We start from the raw sequence: 27548 nt of genomic DNA, 5'->3' as shown, positions 1-27548 counted from the left end.
CGTTGAGTTAGTATCCCATAACACAAGTCTCGAACTTACTTTGGGGCTAGCTCAATCTGTGTGATTTGTCCTAATATATATAATATATATATATAATATATATATATATATATTACATTGACATATACTTATGTAAAATTATTAAATGTATGTAAAACTAGCTGCGCCTCGAGGCTTCGCTGCCTTGGGAACTTCGGGATAAAAGTACCCTATGTGTTATTCCAGGTTATATTCTACCCGTATACCAAATTTCATAACAATCAGTCCAGTAGATTTTGCGTGAAAGAGTAACAAACATATACGCATTACATCCTAAAAAACTTTCGCATAACATTAGTAGGATATTGTAAATATCAAAAGTAAGTTTTTTTTATGAAAGATAAATATCATGTAAAACAAATGCGACGAATTTGGAACCTCCTCCATTTTGTCGCTTAAAAATAAGTAACAGACCGATTCAACGTTGAATAATTATGGTGCAATGCTCAACGGCTTATGAGGAAGAATAACAATTATACAGTTAACAGTCTTTGTACTTTATAAGGTAGACAAAGCCAATTTCCGAAGCTCAACGGCCACGTAGCTATATCGTGGGCTTATTGATGGAATTGAAGAGATTAAATAGCAACAGGATGCTAGGTCATAGTGTATGTGAAGAACCTAAAGTTTATAGCCCTTTGCATTGACTTTTAAAAGCAGCAAGAAAAGAAAAAGAAAGCAGCTGGCGTTCTGTTTTTATTTCGCTCGTGGACCAGCATGAGGGGAAAGAATAAAATGTATAACAAATGTAAATACTCTGCAGAAACAGTACCTATTGTTTTTATATCATGCAGTGCGTGAATGGTAGCTTATCTCCATAATAGGACACATAAGGGTGAGTTGCACCGTCAAATGTCGTTGATTTTATCCGGCGCGCCGCCGACGTTTAGACAAAATACTTTGCGTTTTTCTGCGCACATTAAAGTTAGCGTTAAAGTTGACGATGCAACCCACCCTAAATAAACTGTGTATTGTTTTAACGTGTATGTGAGTGCTGTCGAAACGTCTGCCTTTGACACATAGTGACGACATCGCCTGTTGTCTAGTGAAAGTGCATTGTTTGGTTGTTGTGGTAGCAAGTACCAAAAATCCATACTAATACATGCAAAAATCTGTCTGTCTGTTGCGCTTTCACGGCTAAATCGCTACTGGACCGATTTTGATGAAATTTGATATACATGTAATTAAAGACCCCGTTTTTTTTTCAATAATCCCAAATTAAAAATTAAGTACTAAATTTTTTGATGTTCTGTGATATCTATATTGCATTTAATGTTGAAATTAGGATTTTGTTTTTTTATTATTTTGATTATATGATGTGCTATTTGTACATACAAGTTACTTATCAGTCAGACATTATACACCAAATTTATTTCATAATAAATTAATTCCATTTTTATTAAGAGGATCGCCCATGTAATTTACTATGTGAATCATTCTCTCAATATTTCTTTATGAATATTGTGATAAAGAAACTATGTGTATTGAAATTTTGTATTTACGAATCCAATGTAAATATAGTGACTCATTTACGATCAAATGTAGCGTAGTGAGTCATACCTAAATATATTATTAATACCTGATTTAATATATTTTCTTATCTAACAATTTTTTACGAGAAATTAACAAATTTTATAGTATTTATTTTACATCTTATAAATTAGTGGTACTTACTATTATAGTATTTTAATAGTGTACATACTTTACAAACAGATTTAAAACGATCTAAAAACAATGTTAATTTAGTGTCTGGTCTGTTGTGTGTTATGCGGATAAATCGTGTGTGGCTCAATCGAATCAGAGTGAATCGATTCGCCCGCGCATATCGTAATTACCGACGTGGTATTGTGCAGTGACACTAACTGTATTTTTAATTACCGCTCTAATTAGAGCTTTGTGCTACTTAGATTAGCCGCTATATGTCATATGTAATTGTAGAAATATATTTCTTGTTTGTTTATTTATTTATTTGGTCAATTTTATTTACCAAGATTGTAGTTCTTGTCCAGACGATAATCGAAAAATAGTTTATAAAGTGTATCTCGTGTAATTATGTGTTTAAGCGTGAGCGCTTAAATGTGTAAATATTGACAGTTGTTACATTTTAGCGTCATTTTTTTATTCTTGTTGTAAATTGAGAGCGATAAACCACAGATCAATATTTTTATGAGTTCAATATTGGTTTGATAAAATTAACGTTTCGTTAGTTATGATTCTTTAATAGTTATATGATATAAATAGCAACAACATGTATTAGCTGTGCATTAATATAAGAACAAATTATAGTGCAATTTTATATGTATTGTTCTGCGGTTTGCATATCTTCCTACAAATTTTCCCATTACAAGCATTCAACTGAATATTCTAATAGTGTCTTACTGCTGGACATATATTTCATGGAATTCCAACGCCTGCTTTTGTTATCTTAAAATGATAAATGCTTACACACACATTATGAATGGTTCAAAGCAGAGAAAACATATCAGAATTAATTTATAACAACATCCTTAAAGAGGGTTGACCTCAGGAAGGTGGCAGCGGAAAGAGTCGCTGCCAAATTTTCAAAATTTAAAGGTCTACTTTTTATGCCTGGGTTGCAGAGCGTGACAGCTGTCACAATCTATACAATCTATACTATTATTATAAAGAGGTAAGCGTTTGTGAGTTTGTATGTTTGAGGTGGATAATCTCCGAAATTACCCAACCGATTTCCAAAATTCTTTTACCATTAGAAAGGTTCATTATCTAAGACTGTTATAGGCTGTATTTTATCTCAAAATTCCCACGGGAGCGAAGCCCCGGGCAACATCCAGTGTCCAGCCACCAGGTCTGTCCAGCACTTAAAAAAACTAAATTGTTTTAGCTACATTAGCTCATAAAAAGTTATATTCTGTGACAACTCGTAAATTAAAAATTTAATTACGCCGACCGTTTTGGTTCATCTGTGACCTTGGCAACATATCAAATAAAAAACTTGCTAAAAGCTTTTCAAGCCGGCGGATCCTGCTAATCGCTGCATACTTAAGAGAATTCTTATACGACATCATGTATATTTAATTACATAAATTATACTTTTAGATTAGAAAGATGTTAATTGGTAGCAAATAGTAGCATTTTATTTAGATACCGTATCACGTCTTTATCCGTTACAAGAATTTTCTGATGAGATTCTTAGAAGCTTTAGAAAATTCTTCGTCACAACATTTAATCTAAAAAAAAAGTTTAAAAATATACTTATTTACTTTTCATATAATGCTATTAGTTAAGACTAGCGGCCCGTCCCTGCTTTGCATAATACATTTATACAACCAAAACTTTTATTAGGAATAACAGTGTGTATTGGCGACCCATCCGGTAGTTTTTGACTTTCATATCTGTTTATATGAACTGTCCGTATGCTCATATAAACGTTTACCGTGTAAAGTAAAGACGAAAAGTAGCGAAGGGGACTGGGCTCCTACGCTCAACGGCTGAGGAAACAACCTGGAAAACGCTCAGATGAGAGAACGAACGAGACGAAGACATTTTGCGAAGCGAGCGAGGTCTTCAAATCAACTTGGGGCAAAAATATTTTTTTTGTATGTACAAATGTTTGTAACGCGATAACTTTCGAACCGTTGGTCTGATTTTGATCTGTCAATAGAATTCTTAAAATTTATTGTGTTCGCGAGGTCTAAGTTCGTGGCGAACAATTAGTAATTCTTAGCAATTCTCACCTTCAACGTCAGCTTGGTACCACACACTGCGCACTTGAAGCACCCGCTGTGGAAGAAGGTGAAGTCCTTCAAAGGGCCGACCCTGTCCACCTGGTACACTATCTCGTTGCACCGAAAGCAGGTGCTCTCGTAGAAATTGGGACGATACATGGCTGACGCTACGTCATAGTTCACTTCACTTTCAGTCACTTCACTTGCCGCTACAGTCAACACTTTGGTTCATTCGTGAACAGTTACCACTTCACTTCGAGTCACTTCACTTCACTCGCCGCTACAGTCAGTCACTCGCATACATTTGGTTACTTCAGTTTTATTCACTTCACTTGTAATCGGCTACTTTACTGTGAGCTACAGTCACAATTTTAGGGTTATTAACTGTGATTTTTATCTGTAACAAAAAAAAGAACATTACTTAACAAGCAGTCGACTGGAAGATATCTTTTCATAGGATAAGTCAACCTTGGATTATATATTGGTAAGTGTACAACAAAAAAATATATACAGGGTTACTGGTATCTAATGCATAAACCTTCCATCTTTTGTTCTACGACTTTTGTCTAAACGTAATAATTATAATAATTTTCTTTTTTTTTTAGTTTTAATGTCGTTTCTATAATACTCTATGTTAGATTCCGCTACATAGTGCTACTGTACTGTCTCGTGTTGCATGGCTATTACATTACATAAGAGTTAAGATGTGTAGAATTGCAAATAAGATTGTATTTTTTTATATCAAAAAAAACTAGTATTCACGAAAAGTCGTAGAATAAAAGTTGCTTGTTTTGATGTACCCAAGTAGTCTTAAGCAGGTTTTGCGTTTGATACCAGTAACCCTGTATATAAGTCACTATACCTATATTTAAGTAACGTATAGCCAATTAATCTAAATATTTTATTTATTTTATTCATAAGGCACACAAACATGTTACAGACAACAAAGAACACAATTAAAATTTTAAATATAAGAACAAAACTGTATTCCACTGGAGCATGCGCAGTTGTACAGGGTATGAAGTACTCTATCAAAATGTTATTAACCTAGAAATTATATATACGTAGGTATATAAAAATAAGATACGATAATATATCGATAATAAGATGAATTGATGATATAAAGATGAAGAATTCACTACATGTAAATATATGTCTAAAAAAATAGCGATCTACATAACAGTAATGTAAACGCGACCCTTTTGAATATTCACCCCTCTAAACTCTCGACTTCCCTCGGACACACAGCGGTAGTTGGATCAATAAACTTGCTTGACCATTCCTTATGTCTTTGATATTTGTACGAATTTCTAAAGAATTTGAAACAGTTCAATAACCTATTCATAAACAAACATGATTTTCACTGTCATCCTTCAGACATGACTTTACAAATGTCCTTCGCACGTGTTAGGTATGTGCTTTCATTTCTTAGGCTAAAAAAAAAAACAAAACAAAACGACAACAACTTAAAATGATTCTAATTCTCCACCGTCAACTAAAATATCATTATCAACCTGTGGGCTTAAATAGCCTTTTATAAGCTTTCCCGTCTGACTGTCCTGTAATCAAATCTTGCATTTAACCCACTTTTTCTCGTCTCTTCCTACAGAGTAGAAACTTCCACGTCGCTTCAGTTTCTGTGACAATACATTATTATAATAAGCATGACCTGATGTTACACCCACTAAGCCGATCCTGGGAGCAAGGGAACTCCTCAACGGTTTTCAGAACGGACATTTTTCTTTTCTTTTACACGTTGAATCTGTCTGGCGACAATAAAAGCTTGTGTCATAATGACATTTTTGTAAAACAATATTTCATAAATGGAATTAGTAGGTACTCCGTACAACGAAGTACTTACTAAATCCATGATTTCATAATTATATGATAGGTATTGTACAGTCAACCGCACCTCTAGCTACCTGCAGAGAATTATATTCAATGGCAATAGTGGTGAATTTGCAGTAATATTGGATAGCTTGATGTGCTGTAGACCGTACAGGCTATACAGGTTGGCATCTTCATCTGGGTCAAAAAGGCGTCGCTTTGAAATACAATTTAGACAACGAAACATCAAAACAACTATTAGAAGTACATATCTAATTTAGATCGACGGTCATTTTTCATCTTCGTCGGTCAGTCATCTTGTATTCTTCTAGTCGTATTCCTCATGGCTGAGGGTCGTGGTCATTACGTGGAATGAAACACACACAACAACTTTCTTGGCATTATTAATGGAGTGGTATGCCATTGCCTTCTCCATTTCACACACAAGTTAATAACAATCAACCAGTGTGCAGGTTTCCTCACGATGTTTTTCTTCACTGGATTCCTTCTCTTGTATTATGCAACCTATTTACGTTGTTATACTAAAAACTGATGGGTTCAGAATCCAGTTCAACTTCGTGACTTGTAAAGATTTTTCCTATAGTGGTGCAATTTCATAATACCTAGGTGTTGCGGTTTTGCTCCATCCATGGTTATGTTTTAAATTATATAATAATCTTATACTATTATTAACATAGTACTTAAGTTGATCCTAAGGCTCGTGTTTCACATATATAATGTTCCATATAGTATAATTTTAGCTATCTGTAATATTATTAAACACGCAATACAGATCTCCGCAATGGGGCAACATCACATTGAGTGGCTTAATTTAAAGGAATTCGATTAGTACGAATAGATCTGGATACAAGAAATACAAATTTTAAATTTCAGGCAGTTTTTGACGTCATATTCTAGATGAAATAATATTTATCAAAGCTACATGCACCGGGACGCTGAGCAGTTAGTTTTGGTTCTATTTAATATGCATTGGGCCCGCGTCACGGCCCATCCTATCCTTATTCATTCACAAAGAAGGCTAGTGCCCCAGAAGGCGGACATTAAATGGCAATGATGGTGATGATAATTTTAAGTGATGTTAGTATTGTTCGATACTTGGATAGACGACCTCGGTGGCGCAGTGGTAAAGTGCTTGCCTCTGAACCGAGAGGTCCCAGGTTCGATCCCCGGTCGGGTCATGATGGAAAATGATCTTTTTCTGATTGGCCCGGGTCTTGGATGTTTATCTATATATGCATTTTTTATAAGATATATTATCGTTGAGTTAGTATCCCATAACACAAGTCTCGAACTTACTTTGGGGCTAGCTCAATCTGTGTGATTTGTCCTAATATATTTATTTATTTATTTATTATTTGTATGTATTGTACTGAGCAAGCAAACAGGCATACGACCACCTGATGGGAAGTGGTCCATGTGAAAGTCGTGTGTACTAGTAAAGATATCCTTACAATAAACAAGTTTATTCGCTAAACGAATTTAAAACCCCCGACTTTAAATAAAAAAAAATCGCATCGATATCGGTTCACCCCGGTTGATAAGCTAGGGTCCCACGTACACAGACAGACAGACAGATACAATTAGCGGTGAAACTTATAACACCCCTCTTTTTGCGTCGGGGGATAAAAAGAAGTTCCCCCTGTCGCATCTGTCTGTCTGTACGCGTTAAACTCAAAAAACTACCAGACGGATTTTTATTCAATTTCCACCGATAGATAGAAGATTTAAATGTAATTTATTATGGTTTTCGAGGACGGGTCGCTAGCAATTTATAATGAGCAGCAATCTATGAGTTCACAAGTGTTACAATGATGGACATTGCACGACCAAAAAGCAATAAAATTTGCCATTAGGCTTACACTAAATGTCTTAATATTACGATACGTCTGTATTATATACATTACATTTCATTTATAATTATTTCACAGCTTCGCTTCGAGCTATATAGTTATGAAAAATATGTGCGTTCATTAACGCGTCTAGTTTCTTGTGTAACACTGACCAAGATTTCAAGAACTTTTATTCCAATTTAAATTAATTTGAGTTGTAAATTTACTAAAAATCTTGAAAATATTGGCTAATTGACCATGACACAGAGTAGACGATTTAATTAAAATATGGAAAACTATTTAAGTACTATATAAAATATTAAGAGGCAAGTGTATGTGCGTGTGCAAAATTACAGATACATACAATGAAGCCCCCCGCTGCTCAAATAGTATAGATATACTATCTACTTATTAATTTGTTCACTATAATAATAGTGAGTGATAGTTTTCTCAATTAAAATCAGTTTTTTTTTAAACATTATAATCATTCTACTGCCGTTTCGCTCACAGTTTAAAAGTCATGTCAGATGCCTTTAGGCGACTTGAATAAAATCTGACACCAGTATTAGCAATAACTATTCGGAAAGAAGAAGACTTATTCTTTAATTTTACTTATGTATCTTAAGATTAATTTAAACATGCTCTCATTTACTTCCAAGATACTTACATACTTCCAAGATACATTTTTTAAAATAAGTGTGCAGTGCCAATAACAATAAGTTATCCTAATTCTGGTTGTTTGCTTGTATCGAAAAACAAAATATAACATTTAAAACTTTAAAAAATATTATGACGTCATTCACAGACAGGTATAATAATCCCAAAACAGTAATAGAATGCGGACGTTAATAAAAACGGTTTGCGTTGTGATCTCAACAATGTAAAGACGAGAATGGTCAATACTAATTTGATAAGCTTAAAAATGGCATTTTATTATATGATTATATTCAATTTGAGACATGTGAGTGTGACTAATATTGTAGGGGAATTATAACGTGGTTTTATATGTGTTGATTGTCGTCATCCGTCTCCATATCACACTCATGTTTATTCCTTTCGATTAGGTAAATATAGACTTATGTAGTAAAACTATATTCCCTTCAAGAATGTGTATAAATATATATATATAGAAATAGGAGTGTAAGTGCACATGTTTAATTTAATTATAATCTTTTTGGTACATAATTATTTCGATTTATCTGTTACTAGCCGCTCGCCCCTGCTTCGCGCGGTTAAAATCTTAATAAAAAGTAGGCTATTTCTTTTATCTATGGTTTCGCTTATGTCTGTGCCAAATTTTATTCCAGATCCAATTATCGGCCCAGTAGTTTTTGAGTTTATTCATTACAAACAAAAAAAATACAAATAGTTTCTCTTTATAATATTTAGTATGGATATTTCTCAATTATCAATAAATCATGCCTTTTCCAATAAATGAACATAATGTCATTTCCTATTCTTAAATTGAGACCAGTTTCGCCAAAAGTAACTGTTACTATTGTAGGTGATCGTTTTGGCCACTGGTCAATGGGCGTATAATTTATGCCCAGGCGTGGGCTAAGCGTGGGCTTACAGGGCTGCTCTCGAATACTGCTTTTACTTATTGCTCAATGTATAGTCTTGCTAGGAATTTTATTGAGAGCCTGTAGCAGGTAGGTTATTATAGGATAGTTGACAAGGTCAGAGAATTGTAAAAAAATATGTATAATCTAGGTAAAATAGATATATTTAGGATCATTATGATAATTCATAGACTAATAATGTATGTATGTATGTATGAGAGAAGGAGAAGGACAACGATGGTCCCATAACGAAAAAAAATCTCTTTATTCGCCCAGAGACTTTCTCGTAATATCCTATCACTCACCCTGCGTAATTAAGTTGCCGCAAGGTTTCATTTAGTTAAAACTAATTAATTTTGAAATTGGTGATGGATCATATAATTACGATTATTTATATAAAGTCGTGATGTTACAAATATTTTACTCGATTGATTTTGCATAATTCTGATACTTAATATATTTGAAAATTCAGAAAGATTCAGTGAACATTATTCATATTGAAAACTTTTATATAACGTACATACTGTGTGTAAGAATGCCAATAATTGTTACCAAAATCAAAAAGAATTACGTTACATACTCAAACATTTTTTTTGTATTTATAGCAAGTCATTTTATATGTATGTCACCAACATCACTGTTATTTACCACACAACCCAGTAATCTAATGACGTAATGACACCTCTGATTCTGGTCACTCTATCATTTGCACCTCTATATTACAGTAATCTCGTTTTGAGGCACACTCCTAGGCGGCCATAAATTCAGGGTCAGATTTTCAAAATTTTAATTTATTTTTCCGGGGGTTTCGGGCGTCACGTGCGATTTTGAGATAAATTACATTGATTTTATTCCCGCTACTTTTCGCGAGTCGGGTTGCATCGGCATGTCGTTAGCCCACATCACCATTTAAAGGCTAAGGTCGACAAGGCGCGTGTACGCAAATTTAACTGTAGGTACCAGATCTCACAGAGTTCAGAGAACCTTCGACCTTATAAGTGATAAAATTTCGAGCGACTTTTGTGGATGGGCCGAAACGCATTCGAGTAAACGATTACAAAAAAAATGTTTTATTCCCTCTACCTCCGCCTATATTATAGAATATCGAAGCCAGCATTGATTGTCGTGAAATCTAACACAATGATGTTATAAACATTTAAATGTTGAGGCGCTCCTCAGCCCTGACATTTGTGTAAATAGATTTATTCGGATCAGTCTAAATAACGACTTAGGTATAACCAAACCTAAAGCATAGTTGGGAGCGGCAGTTAGTTTAAATTTTGTGTATATTACATTGACTTCGATTGGTGTTTTGATGAGTAAAGAAGGAAGCCAATTCCCGCTCCCGGTGGGTTCTTCAGAATGCTCACGTGTGAAAGAGAGAGCTAGAGAGATAATTTAGAAGGTATTTCTAACTACGTAGAATAAAGTATATAAAGCAAAACAGTTACATGCTTGAAAATTAAATTGTAGGCGCAATAGGCAATTTCGCTTCAGTAATATCTTACCAGGCAACCTTTTTAAGAATTACATGAAAAGAATAAGAGTCAAGATAAATTATATATTTTTAAATATATAATTTTAAACGAGTCCTATGACAGCTGTCAAATAGTATGAAAATAATACATCTGTCTCTGTCGCTCTCATTTCGAATGTATCCGTTCATGATGCTGTCATAGGACTCAAGTTTACAAACTATAATGTTCTTTATAGCACGGTTAATATAAACGTTTAATTTTTATTATAAAATGGACAATGGAACATCAGTTTTACCGCGACTAAACTGCTCACATCATAAAACCTACAATTCTACATACAATCACAGCAATTGAAAAAACACCAGTTGAGCAGCATGCGGCACTCAAATTTCCAATCAGTTAGCTACGGTTGTTATTTGGTTTTCCGAACCTTTCATAGCTGATTGGGTATTGTCAACTCAACATACTTTGGAGAGCGATTTAAAAAGAAACATAGAAATTGATTTAAAAACGTATACGATTCTATTGATGTACATAATTAAATTGAAAGGGTAACGAAAAGTGGGGTTATAATTAATTAGGTTTTGCAAACTGAATACTTGCTACTTTTAAATATCGTAGCAGAAAGAATGGAGAATTAAAAAGTATTTCATTTTTTTTTTAATCAAGTGATATGTGAGTGATATGCATTTAGAAAATGTCTTCTATATATGGACAAGTATTTTATTGGGATGTTGTCATTGTTTTTCATATTTGTTATATTTATTTACTTATATTAAGTAAGATTTTATCTAAAAAAAGAAAGAAAAAACGTTAATTTAATACAAAATACAATTAAATGTGGTCACACTTTTCTTTCCACTGGAGATGCGAATTTTGGAAATTTGTTTTATCAAGAGATTAGAATCAGCATTATAATGTAAAATTCTTTCGACGCTGATTTACTGATATATAAAGCTGAGAACACTTCCCCTACTCTCGTCTCTAGTAGGTAGGTACCTACTAGAGACCCGTCTCGGATTCGCTCAGGTAAAACCATAATAAATTAAACTTTACTTTTAAATCACTCTATCTATTTCAAAAACTGCATCAAAGTCCGTTAAGCTTAAGATCTAAACATACATAGTAACAGATGGACAAGAGGTGGCTTTGTTTTATATTATGCAGTGATAGTGATTATAAGAAAAAAATTATATAGCAATTAGCTATAGGAGTGTACACAAAAATTTCTCAATTTCCCATTTCAGATTGGAGTCACTCGTCGGTGCGTAGTATATTTGTATTTCGCAGAATTGCCACCATTATAGGAGCCCAGTCAATGGTAGCACGAACTACATCAACTTCAATGCAAATGTGGTACAATGCGAGTCGTGACGACTCCTCGCTGGGTGATTACCCGATTTTGAGGTTGTTTTTGTTGGACGTGATAGGTGGCAGCCTTTCGCCGCGCACAATTTGCTCTGGTTTTTTTTTAAATCAGCAATTCGGGTGACGACCTTTTTAAGGAAAAACTTATACCTTGACGTTACAGAATCGACAAATCGTGTTGCGGATACACTTCTGTAAACTTTTGTTTAGTGAATCAACCAGTTTCTATTAATAAATAAATGGACTAATTTCTTTTTTATCTACAATATATTAATTTTATTGTTTAAAAAAAAAATAGACGGCTTAAAATGTACTAAGACTGGTGTCAGTTCGTCCTTTCAAATTTGTTGAAGGATTTACTGAACTATTGCTTAGACCGCCTGCAATTAGTGATCTATTGTGTCGTTTGTAACATGAAGATTCTCATAATGTAGGTCTAGGGTAAGCTTAGGTGGAAGGAAAAGCAAATAATGAAAGATATTGGAGCAGATTAAGCAAAATAGTTCTAGTTTCTATTGGACCCTAAAAATCTGGTTGGCGGTTTAAAAACTGAAGCCATCGATAGAAGTTAGTTTGAAATGTTATTGCCATTGTAATGTCGCCACTACCTCATTATGGATATACATGCATTATACATTTATTCCTGATCGTTTATTTTATCCAGATACATAGGTATTTATGTTAAATTGTTAGGTATATGGTGAGAACATTTCTAGGTCCTATTATTTTTAGTTTTCAATGTCTTATCTATCAAAATTATTAATTGTTTTGTCTGATTATCACTTTTTAAAAAGTTGCAGTTATTATGTTATTTCTGTTTCTAACGCTGACCACAGCTTCTTTATTCTATTATATTAATCTTTTATCTATGATTCTATTTAAAAGTTTGTCGATTTAGAGTATCTTGGCAATGTTTTGACTTCGATTCATCTTCGATTCAATCTAAGCAAATAAACTTTTTAAAAAATTTTAGCATTTCCAGCCAGTGAAGCTGGTTTTAGCAACATTTGGCATGCCATGCGGGTGTTAACGCGAATTCTTATCTTTATTCTAAGGGAAGACATTTGAATGTTATCTACAACAAACATGGCTGAAAAGTAATGTTTTGTAGCTTTTTAAATAACAACGTAAAAAAAGTAGAGCAGCAAGAGTTAATTTTTGCAAATCAATGGAAGAGATATAGGTTAAGTTTGCTCACCACAATTTGAAGGATGATCTTGGTAAGAACTCAATATTAATTAACTTTGATGATGAACTTTGTTTCTACTTAGTAAACAAACATTGTCAAGAGTTTTCACACCGAGGAAGACCTAATATATCATGGAATACTCGTAAAAATAATATCGGTAAATCTTTAGTTTTTGCAGAAGTTCCTAACTAACTAAGCGCAGACTCATTGAACGAGAACCACAATTCCACATTTGCATATTACGTTCTCAAGTAAAAAAACTACAAGTAGCAGAGCCACAATAACCGTAATTTACAGTTGACTGTACATAAGTTCTTCAAACAGCTCTTGGGCCATCGAAAACATATATGAAAGCAACTTACACTTGCGAGCAAGCACCTTGCAATATAATCTGTGGTGTATAACATCAGCTATCCATGGATAACACTGGCCACTAGTAAAAAATATATATTCACACAACGGTACACTTTTGAAACTTCGAAAATGGAGCGTGTTTTGACGTTTGTTTTTTTTTTTTAATTTGCTTTAGGGCTGTGGACACCTGTCGGCGCGGTCATGTCGACGCGGCTAGCGTCTGCCGTTCGCGGGGGCCGGGCAAAGACTGCTTGATTGTTTACGCTCGGCCTCACGCCAGCGTGGCATAGAGCCTTCGTGGTAAGTTTATAGAATGCTCATGGGTTTTGGTGGAAAGCCTCTGTGAGGCTGTGAAGAGCAATGTTACTACGGCTAAAAGGAGGAATGTAAGTTTCTTTGATATTTCGGTATTCGATTTATAATAATGCGACCCTTCGCATTATTATAAATCGACCCTTCTTTGGATTCGTTGCTCTATCGAAGAAATAAAAATGCAAGATATTCCATGAGAAGCTGACCAGGAAATACGTGAGGAGGTGAAAGAGTAAGACAGAGTACAGGTTGGAAAACGTATCTAGCACAAGAAAGTTATACTACATTAAATACTAATATCATATATATAATACCATACTACATAAAAATTGTTGATAGTTTTCCATTATTTACCCACTTAAACATTAGTACGAAGGCTTAGTGGCTTAATGTTATGGTGTGTAGGTAATGTATTGGCCAGGCGAAGCATCCTTGTCATTCAGTACCTATTCTCCACTCTACATGTTTATAGTCTATGACCCGCGGCGCGGCGGTAGACGAGGCAGCGCGGGCACTCCGCACATCGGGCATTCCGACCAGAGTCCGCCAGAGAAAGTAAACTGTTCCTTACACCACCTCAGTAGATGCTGTCTTAATGATGATAGAAGTAAGGAGATATAGTCACGCGAATAGCAAAAGGCATTCTATCAATAATGGTCAATAGTGAAAAATTTCGTGGCGTGCACAAGTTTTGTTTCACAATCGCAATGTGTATATTTTCGATGAAAATTGTTATTATCCTCCAAATTCTTTCCGAAACATTAATTATCCATTGACTTCGACTAATTATAATCATGGTCAATGGTCATGGCCACCTTTGTTATTAAATATTTCTGTAACATTTTCCAATAACAAATTTCGTTCAGATTCAATAAATAGTGTAAAGCAAAAAACTTTGTAGATAGGAGGATGATTACACATCCGATTGCCATATCTACTTATTTCCCAGATCCCCAGATTTCCCAGAATTGTCCGAACGTACTGGACGAAAGACGTCTTCGGTCATAAGCTGTAGTGATTAATATTTTTGTATGATTTCTGAAGATAAATATCTTTGCGTCTGAAAGGACAAAGAGCCATGCCCCACACTTAGTCGATAGTTTTCGATAGGTTTTGTCACTGACGTGCGTTGACGTACGACGATACTTAATGTAATTTCTGTGTATTCCATGGATTTAGGCACTCCGTACCTACTAATTCCATGGTGTATTCCTAGAAGCATATAGGTAAGAGTGTTTTCTGGCGACGGACGTTTAAACGACGAAGCAAAAGATACCTCATTGTTTCTTATAAAATCATGTCAAGGACTGTCACGATTATTAATATTATCATTTATAGCCTCATAATCCACTCTGTCTTCCTAAGTCAACATAAGTGAGATCTCACGTCACCAAGTCAACACGCACAGTTGTCTTCGAGCGCTGATAACGGGACGATGATTTATAAAAAGCCTACATGATGTCATGGGGATACTCAGGCCGTAAATATGAGATTATTTCCACAGGTCATTACTCATATAATGTTAATTTTTAGGATTTGCGGGAAAAATAAATTTAACGCTTTATTTAAAACTAGCTTTTGACCGCGGCTTCGCGCGCGTGATTTTCCACGGGAGCACTAATTTTTCCGGGATAAAAGGTACCCTATGTCCTTCTCCGTACTTCAAACTACATGTTTGTAAAATTTCAAGAAGATTGGTTGAGTAGATAAAGCGTGAAGAGGTAACAAACATACAAATTTTCTTTCGCATTTATAATATTAGTTAGGATTAGTATATTTAAGAGCTAGTTTTTATAAGCAAGCACAAATGCATGCGGACCACCTGACGGGAAATGGTCATCGCAGCCTGTGGACACCAGCAACAGGGAGGCCAAATCATAATTTAAATAGGTTAAATTTATGCAAATTTCATGTGATTTATCCATAAATAAAAATATATTCGTTCTGCGACGAAAAGACATCAACGGGTAATGATAAGTATGTTACTTTGTCGTCGAAGTTTCATTACTTATCCTGAAATTCCGAAGCCCCAGGGCGCGGCTAGTATGGATATAAATATTAATTTAATACCTTATTTTAGTCTAGCTTCCTTAATTGCAGTAAATGCTCTCATGCAATACAAACTACTGTTCGTGCATTCGTGTCGGTATCAAGTTAATGTTATGTTTACAGCACTTTTTTGTCTATCTAACATGTTATTTTTATTGTAAAATGTTTCCTATAATGACTGTATGTGCCAAAATGAATTTTAAAATAATTCGGCGATAGTGTGGAGCCGGCATAATAAATTAAAATAACATTATATGTACATAGATAGCAACCAGCAAATTACGTAGGAAACAATTGTCTGTTTATACCGCTGTTGCCAGGCCCTGGAAGAATACCCAAGAAGATATTATCAAGGATGATATACGTGCCAATGGTCTAAAAAAATCTTATTTTTTCTGCTATTTCTATCCAAATCTGCTGTTCTCAGTGGAGAGAAAGAGTAGCAAAGCGGATCCTGGATTTCGACGTGTTCTGGCGACGGTGGCAACCCGGAAGAGGGAGAGAGAGGATAAAAGTAACACTATCAAATTTATTAAAATTGGAAAATTATTAGCAACTCTTCATTTGAGTTTTAGTGATCTGTATAATGATTTATCCTATTCTTTGCTCGAACAAAATCTTGAATATATTAGGATAAGGTTGTCATGAAAATTTCTGCATATGTAAGGATTTAGTATTTTTGATTTAAATCATTTATTTATGAACAGTAAAAATTAATTCCACTTTTTCAGTTGCAATTATTTTATAACAAAATTACTAAATTAGTTTTTGCTCGCATAATTTCAACAGGGGTTATAGTTAACTCCTGTCATCCTGTCATGACATAGTTATACATATTTTAATCATAAGTTGTACAATATAGCTTTGGTAAATAGTTAACATATGTCTTAATCATCTTATTTATAAAAAAGTTAAATCATACTTTAATTTTAAGTATGTTTTGTCAACGCACTTTACAATATCTTGAATATATTGAAGATATTAGGATTTATTTAGGATATATTAGGATTTTTAATCTTGAATATATTTGGATAAGGTTGTCATGAAAATTTCTGCATATGTAAAAATTTAGTATTTTTGATTTAAATCATTTATTTATGAACAGTAAAAATTAATTCCATTTTTTCAGTTGCAATTCATAACAAAATTACTGAATTAGTTTTTGCTCGCGTAATTTCAACAGGGGTTATAGTTAACTCCTGTCATCCTGTCATGATATACATATTTTAATCATAAATTATACAATACAGCTTTGGCAAATAGTTAACATATGTCTTAATCATCTTATTCATAAAAAAGTTAAATCATACTTTAATTTTAAGTATGTTTTGTCAACGCACTTTAAAATATTTGACATTGACAAAACGAGACAATTGGTATATATATGCTTCAACTTTGTTTTATGAATACGAAAGTATTACTCTAAATTTTAATATAACATGTTGATACAACATGTATGTTGCGACTAGCATATATCTAAATAACCTAATACTAGTATATCCTAGATAGTATACTAGTATATACTATCTAGTATATACTAATACTAGTATATACTAGATAGTATATACTAGTATACTATTTGAATGATTGTTAGGTAGTTTTTTACCATTGGAATAAAAAAAAACATAACTGACTCAGGGTCATATATCTTATTATATATACATAATTCTTCAGGCTACATATTTCTTATTAAAACTAAATAGTGTATGTACAATCCTCTATTTTCATATAATTTGTAAGTAGCGTTACGTGCGTTTTTATAAAAAATGTTTCGTCTAGGTACCTACCTGAAAATCAGCATTGTGGCATGATTGTTGTAGTCGTGATCTGTGATCAATTTTTTCACGATTTCACTAGTCAAAACTGCATAATAATGTTTATTTTCGCCGGATAAAGTTGATCTTTCCTAAAATGCTATTTAATTTTATTGTATTTCATTAAAAAAAATATATAACATGGAAAACGATAAATGCAGTAATCGCTTTTCGTTATCGATTTAAATATTTTTGATCAAGGCCATGCGTATCTAATTACTAATTACTTACTTAATTAGAATAAAATCTTAATCTATTTGAGCCACTAACGGTTTTTCAAAGTAAATATAAGACTTATTGATATTCTATATACTAGGTATTACTAAATAGTTAATAAATATTAATGCAACGTCTCTGGGTGTATCGTGAGGGCCACATCGTTTTGCGGTAGTGGAGTGTGATTCTTCTTCTTTTGTATCAAGTCGGTGCCCCAGAACCACTGAAACAAATGACAGAAACACATCAGAAAAATGTATTTATATTCAGAGTTATTTTTAGATATAAACAAGGTATCATAATACCTAATTAATTATTTTAAATGGGCACTCAATATGCTTGATGCGTTTCTTCTTTGAATAACTGTGGACAGCCTTTGAATCAGGTACAATTATTCTTATATGTACGATAATGTGCTGATAACTAAACATATCTTAATTACAAGTGACAAGAAGATATACATAAATGGAATTATCCAAGAATCAATGAACTATTTTTAATTTAATAATAAATTAAGTAAGTAATAAACTTGATTATTATGATCACGCATCAGTGGTCAAATATCACGAGTTTGTATACGATAACAGTTATTTTATCACATAACTGTACCCATTATAATATGATCCAATGGATTTTTTTAGGTATATTTTGCTTTCACTCCAATAAAATGAATCAAACACTCACAGAGTAGGACAAAAGTACAGAATAACCTGGAATTTAAGAACGCGAGACGCCGACCCCAAATAAGGACTAATAAATAGACAACACTCAACGGCCCACACTAAGCACTTAGCTTGTATCACGTGTGCGACATTAACGTAGAAACGACTACAATACGGGGACAAATAAATATCTGTAATTACGCAAAGGTACATTTTTTCCCGGAATGTGCAATCGAATCCAGATAGCCAATAAATCTAAATACTGATGATGGAAGGAAGAACAAAAAAGTTTTGCGTTCAGTATGATACAAATAAGAAAATGTTAACAGTAACATCAGTCCGGGAAAAGTTTAATAAATTGCCATTTTGTATCACAGATCACACTGACTGGAATAAATGTAGAATTATTTTATTTTGAAACCAAACATGCTTAAATTTCTAAACATGTAGGTATTACATAACATTTCAAAAAATCAAATTTAAATTCAGCCCGAGTGCCCGCTGAGGAATGACATCCGCATGTTCGTATCAGGCCAGGATGCTGGCTGGTGCAGTACAGTACTCGTGGGTGTGGTAATCCAGGCTAAGAATGGCAATTCTGGCGAGCTGTAGTCTACATTATATTTTGTGAACATAAAATAACGAAAACAGATTGGCATGTTTGTTTGTTAACAACATTACAGTCTTCGCGTGTTTCTGGTCACATTCGGAGCTTAGCCAGCGTCGCGTAGACCAGGGTAAGCGTAAACATTGAAAATTAAAAAAGCTAAAGCTGTGTTAGACGAGATCTTATATAACTTTATGTGCGACGTGCGTACATACAGACATACAGAAGCGCATTCATATTTATATTATTAGCTCGGATCTACGTAACAATGAGACTGGTCGTTGCCCTGTGAATCACACAGGCGGACAGGTAGATGAATTATCATATAGTCATTAATTAAATGAATGATCGGGGTCATAGCAATATGTGTTGTTGTTAATCGAGTTGTTGACATTTTTTTAATGCAACAAAAAACTTTTTGTAACAAACTGATTACTGATTTTAATACCTATCTGGTAGAGAACTTTTGTTGTCAAGTATGGATGTCGTAAAGAGCAACTAAGCGACATAGTTGGGCACTTGATCTATTTTATGGTAAGGATCAGGATCAGGATCTACTGCTATGTACGTCACTGCGTCAGTGTTTAAGCTAACTAATCACAACTAGGGTTATAGTATTTTTTAATCTATCTGTCATCTCGTCACACTCAAATTATATCCTAATCGACTGATTTCCACGAAGGGATATCAACAGTTGGTAATCCTATACAATATTGTGAACCACTATGTATAAATATATAAAAATAAGGACCCTAAGGTTGAGTGTTAGACAAATAAATATTAAATCCGCCTGATTGTACGTTTATAATTGTACTAGCTGCGCTCCCGTGGGGATTTTGGCATAAAAAGTACTCTATGTGTTATTCCTAGTTATATTCTAACCGTGTACTATTTAGTACATTTTGTGTGAAAAAGTAACAAACATACACACACACACACGCACACACACATCACATACTTTCGCATGGATAAAATTAGTAGGATTATGTGTAAAGTTTATATTATAACCTTCAGAAATCCGAGTTAGGTACTTACCTAATAGTAATTATTAGTGCTGGGGCCGCGAAACTCGAATCTTGAATCTTGAATCTTGAAAATTGATGATGATACAAAAATACTTACAACGAGAACAGCAAAAGCCAGGCCGATGCCGTAGCCGGCGAGGACGTCGCTCCAGTGGTGCTTGTAGTCGGAGACCCTGGACAAAGCCGTGAACCAGCTCAGCATGACGGCGCCGAACGACAGCGTGTGCCGGAGTACGCGGCTGCCTCGCCAAACCATACGGTTCTCTAGGTAAAGCTGTAATTTACAAATTCTTGGTTAATATCTCTCATCTTTGAATGCTGCGTTCTGGGCTAAGACGCCGCGAAGTCCGGTGTAAAATATAGACTTAGAATTATGAAGACTCGGCTTTGATTTTAGAACTATTTATCTATTGTTGCCTAGGCTGTGTCGTTCCTAATGACATTCACGGATATGGTGAGAATGTTTGTGATTAGTCTGGCGTCACTAGTGATCGAAAGTCATCACGTTTGCCTTGAGAATTCATAAAAAAGTAACTTGCCTATTATTTGTATATGTATGTATGTTATTGATATATTTTTTTCTTTGATTAGCTTGATAAAAAGTATGCCGGACATTTGGTGAGCAATCGAGTTTAGATAACACCAATTGAATTATGAGTTAGGTATAAAGAATATATAAATAGGAAAAAAAATCAGTCATTTAACTATAAAAGAATGGAAAGTATATCGATTCATAGGTGCTCCTAGCTTTTGCCCGCGGCTTCGCCCGCGTCAATTTCTCTACGAAAGCGAAACAAACACGACTTCATACAAACTTTCATCACTCAATTATAATCATTTCACTAACATTGTAATGAATTTTGATAAGGGTTTTTTAATAGATAGGATTCCTGATCGAAGCGGTGGTGGGTTAATGCTTAAGACTTATAAGTTAATGTAATATCACTATTCTTCACTTGTTCGAACCTTGACTAATCTTAACAGACCTTCATTATGTATACTATACTTTATAATTTTGTTACGATTTTACGTCTACCACACAATATCATTATTTCAGACCTAATTTATTTTGTTAGTAGCGAATATAGGACGATTTAGTATTAGTTTTGCGTATTATAGTTTATAAGGTTGCAACTGGCCGTGCGTTGCTTACCTAGCACGGGGTAAACAACATATGCTGAGCTGGGTCCTTTTCAAATTGCGAGCACAATGTAAAGTTTTTTATTTTATTTTCATTACCTAGTTTTATTTTTTATATATGTTTTGTGTTTGTTTTTTCAATAAATTAATTTTAATTTGAATAATGAAGAAAGATTCCTATAAAGATGGGTGTATAATTAAGTATACGGTTTTATCCGAGGAAAGCCAAGTAGGGGCTACAGTAAAATATAAAGAAAACGCACAAATGGGAGGTCTTAATGCTGTATTACTGTATGTGTACTCACAGCCAAGTAGACCATAGTGTAGGCAGCCCAGGCCGAGTGCCCGCTGAGGAATGACATCCGCATGTTCTTCGTCAGGCCAGGGTGCTGGCTGGTGCAGTGGTACTCGTGCGCCTGGATGTAACGGTGCTGCCATTCTGGCGAGCTGCAGTCCACAGACGGCTTGCATAGCTGGAAGAAAAACGGTCGAGATTATAAAAATCGTCAAACCTATACTGTTATTATAAAGAGGTAGGCGTTTGTGACTTTGGGAGTTTGAGGCGGGTAATCTCGGAAACAACCGAACCGATTTCAAAAAATCTTTCACTATTAGAAAGGTACATTATCCAAGATTGCCATAGGATATAATTTATTTCATATTCTCACGGGAGCAAAGCAACGGGTAACATCTAGTAGATTAATAAATATGAAGGTTAGTTTTGACATTTTATATAATGAGCATAACATAGTAAAGCTTGTATCTGCCTGAATAGGTTTGTTTATTTGACAGTTTATGTACACAGGCCTAAAAGTAAGAAGTATATTAAATATGAAAGTAAGCACAAAAGTGCTGCTTACTTCAAATGAAATTTCTTCAACACAAGACACTCATGAGGGGAGAGATGAAATGGTACACTAGCTTGTTACAGAAATATATAAAAAGAAACGGAAGATAATTAAGTAGTTTAATAAGGTAGACTACTACAAAGACTTGTGTATAAAGTATGGTAATAAAACTGACTAGTACAAATTGTATCTTGTTTTTGGTGCAATAAAGCTTTTACTTACTCAATGAACGGCAAAATTTCCATTAATACATAACAATGAGAAACTAATGAATTTTCGTGATGATTTTTTTCAAAATTCAGACCACTTACATCAAAGAAGTGAGGCCGCGGTCTCCCAATGGTATTCTTAGCGACATTCGCTGTCAGCTCGATGAAGCAGACGCCGAGGCCGAAGGACACCAGCGTGCAGTACGCGCCTCTGAGCCAGGCGGGTACACGGATACCGAAGCAATGTTGGTCGTCTTGCTCTTTACGGAGATATACCCATTCGCAGATGATGATCTGGGAAAAAAATATATTAAAAACATAGTTCTTTGACGATTACAGTGACCTTAAACTACTATTATTTCATAACAAATTTTTACATTACTGTGAGCAATGAGAGAAGGCAAGAGTGAAGATTTGGCCGTCTTGTGGATTGATAGCCTTGGCAATTGATAGACAACTACAGCATTCCTAAGGATTCGGGCTAAAGACGTGTGCTAAATGAACTACTTAATTATATTTCTATTACAAGATTTTGTCAATCAACAAATCAAATCTTGCCACTTAAACTTGACCTACTTTCATATAATGAAATTGAATTTTTTCATGTACACATTCAATCTATAAAGTAGGGTACAATACGATAATAATCAATTTACGAGTAGGTATGTTCTAGAGGAAAATCTTGACTAGACAGCCTACCATGCTTTGTAACCATGACCATGTAAGATATTTATGTATTAGTAATTAGTTTTAGTAGTTTATCTGTTTTTATGAAAGTATTTTTGAAATTAAGCAAGTATTTAGAGTTTAATCATTATATAGTATAGTGTAACAATATTCTTTAATTTCCCCACAAAAATATGACAACATCATTGTGGTCTACACATACATCTAACATAATTTTCATCTATGCAGCTAGACTTTCATCCCAATTCCACATATAATGATTAGCTAGATCTTCTTTGCAATTATCAACACCGAAATAAATCTATATGAAGATTTATTTTGGTACCATTAAGTATTTCATTATTATCGAGTGTGTTATTGCTAACACTGATGTCTTATTTTATAAGCATCTGACATGATATTTAATTGCCTAGAGAGCATTGTTTTAATGAATCTGAATTTTGTGAATCAAATGAAATATTAAAATACCGTCCGTTGAAAACTGCAGTTGTCAGTTTCATGCAGGGATTGTAAAGAGAGAGACGGATAATCTTAGACGAGGATGAGAGAGTCAGCCTCACTTACGAGGTCCTTACTTGACCTAAATGATCTAAAAATAACTTCGAGAAGCACATCATGTGTAGCTAACACATCAAGCTATCATAAAACATTGCAAATTCATCGCTATTGCCGTCGCATAGAGATCTATGCAGGATATTGTGGTGCAGTTTACTGTACGTAGTATAGTAGCCGGTGAATGTCAATGAAAATGGATTTCATTAAATGTTATTGTCACGCTGCTGGTCGCTTCCATTCAACGTATATTGAGTTGATTAGATGTCTTTGTTACTTCATTCGGAAATGCAGTGGTGCATCACATCGGGACAGAACAATCTTATGTGTTATTTTCCTGACATAAGTTTTTTATACTTTTTCGGCAAAAATTGGATGTAGACTGATTTCAAAGAATTATGTAAAAATCCATGGGATAGTCTACCTGTGTGGTACATTTCATACAAAAGCACGCGTCACGAGATTTTCGGTTGTGGTTTATGATTATATGCCGTACTGACCATATCATGATAAGAAGGTGGAATAGTCTGAAGGTGGAAACCCAAACAGAGATGGTTTAACGTCTTCAAACAAGATATATGCGTGCCAATAGTCTGAACAAAAACTGTTAAGTATATCGACCGTACGACATAAGATAAAGTAGGAAAGCGGAGCATGGGCTCCGGCGATTAACGACTGAGGGAAGAAATTGAGAAAACGCTTAGAAGGGTTAGTGTTTCATTTCTCACTATGGCGTCGATTCGAAGTGAGACGCAGCGAAGCAAACACATTGCAGTGCGGTTGTCGTTGAGTCACAATGGGAATGTGATTGGCTCGCTGTGTCTCACTTCGAATCGATTCGATGGTGAGATGTGAAATGCAATGTGAGAGGTGAGATGAGAGATACTTACACACATGATAGGGAGTCCAAGCCCCACCAACCTCAGCATGAAGCTGGTTACGGTGTCTTCCTTGAAGGGGAACATCAACGTCTCGTCTCCGCAGAAAAACCCTCGCTTGAACGGCATCCAGAGGAAATCCGTGATGAAGATGCATGTTGCCACTGAAAGTAAATGGGACTTGTGTCTATGATGTTTTTTACAATCCAACTAACATTATAAACTAGCGATCCGTCCTGGCTTCGGTCGGGTAAAACCATAATAAATTATGCACCTAAACCTTCGTCAGCAATCACGCGTTTAATTATTGATTGCGCTTTTGAAGCGAAGACATTCAAACCTATTTATCTTATACTAGCTGCGCCCCGTTCTTGTACGGATAGCGAATTAAAATACACTATGTGATATTTAAGGTTTATGCAATACCAATATTTTCAGTAGGTATATTGAGTACCTACCTCACTCACAAAGATGCAAACTTTCGAAAATCTATCATTACATCACTATCATCGCTCATAGTATAAAACAAAACCTATTCCCATTGTTTGTCCCTATGTACTCGTATGCTTAGATCTTTAAAACTACGCAACGGATTTTGATGAGAGTTTTTCTAATAGCTGGACTGATTCAATAGAGGTTTTTTGATATTGCAGCCGTGTGAAGAGGGGCGGGTCGCTAGTTTATAATAATTGATGAACGTTTCAGCAAATTCCATCGATTTCATTTTCGAAATACATAAGTTAGATTTGTAGTTCACACAAAATCACAAATAATGTATGTATATGATAAATAAATAATGATTAATTATTGTAATAACATCGATTAGTTAACCGATTCATTGCGATGCCTAATTTTGCAAACTTTTACTAATGGCGTTCAACAAAAACTATGTGACACGGCTGCCGGGTCAAGCGCCATACGATTACATGACACGCCTCCTGTGTCTTCAGCCATGTGGAAAAGAATACAGTATTTCAACCAGTTTTTACATGTTTTAGGCTTACATACTTTTAGTTGACATTCGAAATCTAACGCGAACATACAGAAACGTTGTTTCAAGTGATTATAAGTGGCATAACAAGTGTATTTTTGAAAATGGAAGGTAAGTGACATTTACTACTAGCTGCTCGCCCCGGCTTCGCCCGAGGTACATACATTTTCTCGCCGTAAAAACCATCCTTGAGCTACGAAGAATATTAAAAAAAAAGAATTGGCCAAATTGGTCCAGGCGTTCTTGAGTTATGCGCTTACCAACACATTTAGCGATTTATTTTTATATTAAAGATTATTTGAAGTTAGTTGGGCAAGTCCATTTTAAAACTATAGAAAAAGCAAAAAATTGTATTATCATAAGGTAACTTATTAAAATCAAAGCAACTTTTATTATGAGGCCTATACCATAAACACAATATTTTACATAGTTATCATATAAAGTTCACGCACGTGTCCTACGAAATACATATTATTTAGAAGTGACGTCACACCTAGGTAGCCTTCTCTATGGAACGTTTTGGACTCGCCAAAAAAGTGTGACTTTATGTCAAAGAGTTCTTCAGTAATCATGGTATTTCTTTTACTAGTGGGCTTATTTTTAGAGGTGTTTCCATATTTAAACAAAACAAAATTGAGTCATGTAGCCTAGGTATTATTAAATTGCAATTTTAAGCATCTGAAAAGGTTGGTTACACCTGCTTTTAATAAAATCATACAATTACCAGAAACGAAGGCTACGACCTTGATTTAGATGAAAAATAGCGACAATTTTGTTCTGGGTAGATCTCCCTAAAACCTAATTTGAAGGAGTTATCATCGATTTAAAAATGACACGGCTCCCGCGCCCTACGCCACACGTAAAAGAAAGTAATGGCACGGCAGGCGTGCCATCCGCAATGAATCGGTTAATCTTATCTACCCATAAACACATGTAAAAAATTTAGGCAAAATTGATTTCCTGACTGGTATTATTACCTAAATTCTGGTAGCGGGAGTGATTTATTTTTATACTGTTTTTAATTTTATAATTCACTCTAAATAAATCCTATATACAATCATACAACGTTTAATTAAAGTTAGTATTTATATAATTAAATTCACTTATCCTTTTAATTAATAACGTATTATTCACTTACATCCCGCCAAAAGAAATGTATCCACGACCACTTTCCTCAGCACATGTATTGACGCGTCGCTCTTCGACATCGTATGTGTATGTGTGTCTGTTTGTATGTATGACTGTCTATGGCCACAATCACTGTCACTCTGACGCGAGAGTCGCGGCTCGCGCACTTTATGTAGGTACAAGGGGCTATCAGTACCATTGGACATCGATGCGATAAATTTATTGGATATGCTAATAAGAAAAACATTGCTTAATATAATTTGATACTTTAATGATTTTGGTAGATTTGGAAATCAATATTTTTTTTTATTGAAAGGAATGCGATAATGATATCATTAGATGTGAGGTTTGGGAGCAAATAAAAAGTAGTTGCTGATCTTATATTTTGCACTAAATATGTAGATAAGATGCTGCTGTTGACAAATATTGTGTAATTTGGAACATTACTGACCTGAGAATGGAATTTAATTATTCTATCATTTGTATGGAAAATTGCAATTGTGTTATCGTAGTTATATCGTTATGTGACTTTTACGAGTACAGTTTTTAAACGACGATTATTTTAACACGTTTTTATAAACGTTTTTCAGCACACTTGATGTTGTTCTTTGATGAAAATTGAGTGTACCTATGCAAACAGGTCTCTCGCAGAGTATATGACGAAATATGGCTAACTATTGTGCCGGCTCCACACTATCGCTGAATGCCGAGGCGAATGCATGAACATTGCGTAGTTTATACGAGTGATTTTATTAACCGCAATGAAAAACCAGTAATATATGCTGAATCAGTCAAAGTTCGGCGAACTATTCCGCGATAGTTTGGAGCCGGCCATACAATGGATGCCTCAGTAAAACGATACGTTGCATCTACACACGTCATAACTTATATGTAATATGTATTTCACACCAAGCGACCACAGGAGTAAGGAATCGGAACAGAAGCTAAACTTCATACAATTAAGTATTCGTACTACAAGCATAGCGCATTGTCGCGTACGCGCCTCTACTGGATAAAACAGGTTTACGCCCGCTCGGCCAGTAGACAAGCTGAGGA

General features: G+C 34.6%; 2 protein-coding genes across 2 annotated transcripts in view; both read right to left on the bottom strand.

The window, feature by feature from the left end:
* The window catches only part of Hil (Hillarin), a 51130-nt gene extending 37497 nt beyond the window's left edge, over nucleotides 1–13633 (bottom strand). Inside the window, exons 1-2 of the mRNA XM_053759076.2 lie at nucleotides 13383–13633; nucleotides 3756–4143 (exon numbers count right to left, since the gene is read on the bottom strand). Of these exons, the coding sequence (XP_053615051.1) occupies nucleotides 3756–3905 (150 nt within the window). The 5' untranslated portion in view covers nucleotides 3906–4143; nucleotides 13383–13633. The remainder of the gene's footprint in view (nucleotides 1–3755; nucleotides 4144–13382) is intronic.
* A 2767-nt stretch (nucleotides 13634–16400) lies between these two features.
* Nucleotides 16401–26661, bottom strand: LOC128677714 (putative phosphatidate phosphatase). The gene is made up of 6 exons (XM_053758745.1): nucleotides 26503–26661; nucleotides 24386–24537; nucleotides 22359–22550; nucleotides 21505–21672; nucleotides 20157–20333; nucleotides 16401–17988 (listed from the first exon to the last, which is right to left on the bottom strand). The coding sequence occupies exons 1-6, from the start codon at nucleotides 26570–26572 to the stop codon at nucleotides 17890–17892; spliced, it is 858 nt and encodes a 285-aa protein (XP_053614720.1). The 5' UTR covers nucleotides 26573–26661; the 3' UTR covers nucleotides 16401–17889.
* Between the last annotated feature and the right edge of the window lie 887 nt (nucleotides 26662–27548).

This window comes from Plodia interpunctella, chromosome 18 (assembly GCF_027563975.2).
Source record: "Plodia interpunctella isolate USDA-ARS_2022_Savannah chromosome 18, ilPloInte3.2, whole genome shotgun sequence".
Taxonomy (NCBI): Eukaryota; Metazoa; Arthropoda; class Insecta; order Lepidoptera; family Pyralidae; genus Plodia; species Plodia interpunctella.
Note: the sequence above shows the minus strand (reverse complement) of the source record. Positions and strands in the feature narration are given on the sequence as shown.